This window comes from Scomber scombrus, chromosome 18, assembly GCF_963691925.1.
Source record: "Scomber scombrus chromosome 18, fScoSco1.1, whole genome shotgun sequence".
Classification (NCBI taxonomy): domain Eukaryota; kingdom Metazoa; phylum Chordata; class Actinopteri; order Scombriformes; family Scombridae; genus Scomber; species Scomber scombrus.
Genome location: NC_084987.1, coordinates 3,080,900 through 3,084,771, shown reverse-complemented (window position 1 = coordinate 3,084,771; position 3,872 = coordinate 3,080,900). Strand labels below are relative to the sequence as shown.

General features: G+C 43.4%; 1 protein-coding gene across 1 annotated transcript in view; it reads right to left on the bottom strand.

Moving 5' to 3' along the window:
• LOC133999257 (myosin-11-like) overlaps positions 1-3,872 on the bottom strand; it is a 28,288-nt gene extending 24,416 nt beyond the window's left edge. The window contains 2 exon segments of the mRNA XM_062438446.1: positions 2,851-3,021; positions 3,708-3,872. Coding sequence (XP_062294430.1) covers positions 2,851-3,021; positions 3,708-3,869 — 333 coding nt within the window. The 5' untranslated portion in view covers positions 3,870-3,872.

The window sequence follows — 3,872 nt, the reverse complement described above, 5'->3', positions numbered from 1 at the left end:
CTATAGGTAGACGCTATAATTTACCCATGTTCCCTAAATGCCTCACATGCAGGCTATAGGTAGACGCTATAATTTACACATGTTCCCTAAATGCCTCACATGCAGGCTATAGGTAGAAGCTATAATTTACTCAAGTTCCCTAAATGCTCCATAGGCAGGCTATAGGTAGAAGCTATAATTTACTCAAGTTCCCTAAATGCCTCACATGCAGGCTATAGGTAGAAGCTATAATTTACTCAAGTTCCCTAAATGCCTCACATGCAGGCTATAGGTAGAAGCTATAATTTACTCAAGTTCCCTAAATGCCTCACATGCAGGCTATAGGTAGAAGCTATAATTTACTCAGGTTCCCTAAATGCTTCATATGCAGGCTATAGGTAGACGCTATAATTTACGTTGCACAGAAAAGATCACAATAAAACAAATATAAAGAAAACACCTTAGAATTAAAAACAGGTCACTTTTAACTTCCTGCATCAGGACAGAAATCAGAGCTACGCATGCAAGACTTTTTGTTTGTCTAAGGATATTCAAACGCCTGCAGGCTTTATTTTATTTATTTCATTTTCACCTCCTTATAACAGAAGAGGCATTTGATGATCATTAAGGAGACATTTTATTATTAGGGCCCGAGCACTAACCATTGTGAGGCCCTATTGTAATTGTGAGGTTGTTTTTGTTTTTAGCGTCTGCCTATAGCCTGCATGTGAGGCATTTAGGGAACAGCGGTAAATTATAGCATCTACCTATAGCCTGCATGTGAGGCATGTAGGGAACAGCTGTAAATTATAGCGTCTACCTATAGCCTGCATGTGAGGCATTTAGGGAACAGCTGTAAATTATGGTGTCTACCTATAGCCTGCATGTGAGGCATTTAGGGAACAGCGGTAAATTATAGCGTCTACCGATAGCCTGCATATGAGGCATTTAGGGAACATGGGTAAATTATAGCGTCTATCATCTATATCTAGCATCTATATCCCTATAAAACATTAAGAGACTAAGATTAACTTTTGCATTTTGCCCATTTTCAGTGTATCTTATCACAAATAACCAAAAAAAACTCTAAAAATATAAGCATGCCTTAATTAGTCAAACCTTCATAAGACAAATAATTGCATCAAATGAACATGGTGCAGTCTCAGCAGCCTGTGTCTGTGTGCTCATATATGGAGCGCAGGGACGGCCGCTCTTAACTTCCACTTCTTCATCTTCATGGTAGTATTATTATTAGATAATTAGATTTATTTTTACATACCTTTTTTTGGTGTTTTTTTTAATACGACTGACTGAAAAAATAAAAACATAAGCCGTTGATCCTTCCAGTCGATCCTGAGTCTCTGAACACTGAACACCGGTCCATTAACCTTCCTGTCGCCCTCCCGGGTCAAATTGACCCTGTCTGTTTTGACTGTTCCTTCTTTCCTCCCAATCCTTCTGTCCTCCCTTCCTCCCTCCCTCCTTCTTTCCTTCCCTCCCTCCCTCCTTCCTTGTTTCCTCTGTCCTTCCTGGCTCCCTTCCTTCCTTTCCTTCTTCCTCCCTTTCTTCCTTCCTCCATCCTTTCCTCCTTTCCATAATTCCTCCCTCCCTCCTTTCCTTCCTGCTTCCTCCCTTCCATCCTTCCTTCCTTCTTCCTCCCTTCCTTCCTCCATCCTTTCCTTCTTTCTTCCTCCCTTATTTCCTCCTTTCCTTCCTTCTTCCTCCCTTCCTTCCTCATTTCCTTCCTTGTTCCTCCTCTCCATCCTCCCTCCCTCCTTTCCTTCCTGCTTCCTCTCTTCCTTCCTCCTTTCCTTCCTTCTTCCTCCCATCCATCCTTCCTTCTTCCTCCCTTCATTCCTTGACTCGAGGACAACAGGAGGGTTAAACAAGACTTACAGCTTTCTTTATATTCAGGCTGAATATTGGTGTAAAAATGCTGCTGCTCTTCTTTTTCTGCACTGTTAGTCACATCACATTCTCTACTGTAGCTTAGTTTCATCTAACTTTTAATTATTTTGCTCCTGAATTATCCTCCACCTTTAGTTTGCACATGTAATTATGGTTTTAGCTGCACTTCATTGGCTCCCTGTATCTTTTAGAATAGATTTTAAGCTTCTTTTTACTTGTTTTTTAAAGTAAGTTAGTAAGTTAGAAACACACAAGATAACAGGAAGTGCAGCTTTCTTTAATTATGCTCCAAAATGATGGAATAATCTACCTGAAGCTATAGCGATGCCGCAGGTTTTACACATAGTTTTGAAAGTTATGGTCATTTAAATTAAAATATACCTAATTTATGAGTTTAAAAACCTCAGAAATTATTAATTATCACTATCTGGGCCCTAAAAATGGGACTAAATGTGCGTGTGTGTGTGTGCGTGCGTGCGTGCGTGTGTGTGTGTGTGTGTGTGTGTGTGTTTGTATGTATGTATGTGTGTGTGTATGTGTGTGCATGTGTGTGTGCATGTGTGTGTGTTTGTGTGTGTATGTGTGTGTGTGTGTGTGCATGTGTGTGTGTATGTGTGTGTGTGTATGTGTGTGCATGTGTGTGTGCATGTGTGTGTACATGTGTGTGTATGTGTGTGTGTGTTTGTGTGTGTATGTGTGTGTGTGTGTGTGTGTGTGTGTGTATGTGTGTGTGTGTGTGTGTGTGTGTATGTGTGTGCATGTGTGTGTGTATGTGTGTGTGTGTATGTGTGTGCATGTGTGTGTGCATGTGTGTGTGTTTGTGTGTGTATGTGTGTGCGTGTGTGTGTGTGCGTGTGTGTGTGTGTGTGTGTATGTGTGTATGTGTGTGTGTGTATGTGTGTGTGTGTGTATGTGTGTGTGTATGTGTGTGCATGTGTGTGTGTTTGTGTGTGTGCTGCTCACATAGATCAGGCTGGAGAAGTATCTCTCTCGCAGGTTGTGCAGGACGGAGGCTTCGTTGAGGAAGGTGAGGGCCGCCATGTCTTCCACCTTGCTGAACTTGGGCGGGTTCATCTTCTGGATCTCGTCCTTGTTCACTTTCATCTTCTGACCGTTGGAAAGCTCCACGAGCACCTGACGCCACAAAAACACCTCCGTAAGAAACCTTATGTGTGATTATTCACTTATATACTTAACCTTCCTGTCGTCCTCCCGGGTCAAATTGACCCCGTCTGTTTTGACTGTTCCTTCTTTCCTCCCTTCCTTCCTTCCTTCCTTCCTTCTGTCCTTCCTTCCTTGCTCCTTCTTTCCTTCCCTCCTTCCTTCCTTTCTTCCTTCCTACCTTCCTCCCTTCCTTCTTTCCTCCCATCTTTTCTCTGTCCTTCTTTCCTTCTTACCTCTTTTCCTTTCTCCCTCCCTCCCTCCTTCATTCCTTCCCTCCTTTCCATCCTTCTTCCTCCCTCCCTCCTTCTTTCCTTCCTTCCTTCCTTCCTTCCTTTCCTTCCTCTCTTCATTCTTTCCTCCCTCCCTCCTTCTCTTTCTTTCCTCCCCCCCAGCTTCCTTCCTTCCTCTTTTCCTTCCTTCTTCCTCCCTTCTTTCCTCCCTCTTTTCCTTCCTTCTTCATTCCTTCCTCCCTCCTTTCCTTCCTTCTTCCCTTCCTTCCTTCTTCCTCCCTTCCTTCCTTGACTCGAGGACAACAGGAGGGTTAAAACAAGTTGTATTCATCATATTTATGAATGTGAATTAGCGTACAGACTAATTATGAACAGTATGTAAAGGGTTAACAGGTTAATAGTGATGACATCATCGGTGTGCATTACCTCATCACCCTTCTCCTCTTTGATGTTGGCCTGCTCGAAGCCGTCCCGCTCCGACGGCACCCACACCAGCTTCTTGGCGGCCCAGTCGGCCTGCGCCACGCTGCTGTTGCGGAAGTCGTTATCCAGGTAAAGGAACTTGCTGTCGTCGGCGGGGTCGGCCATGTT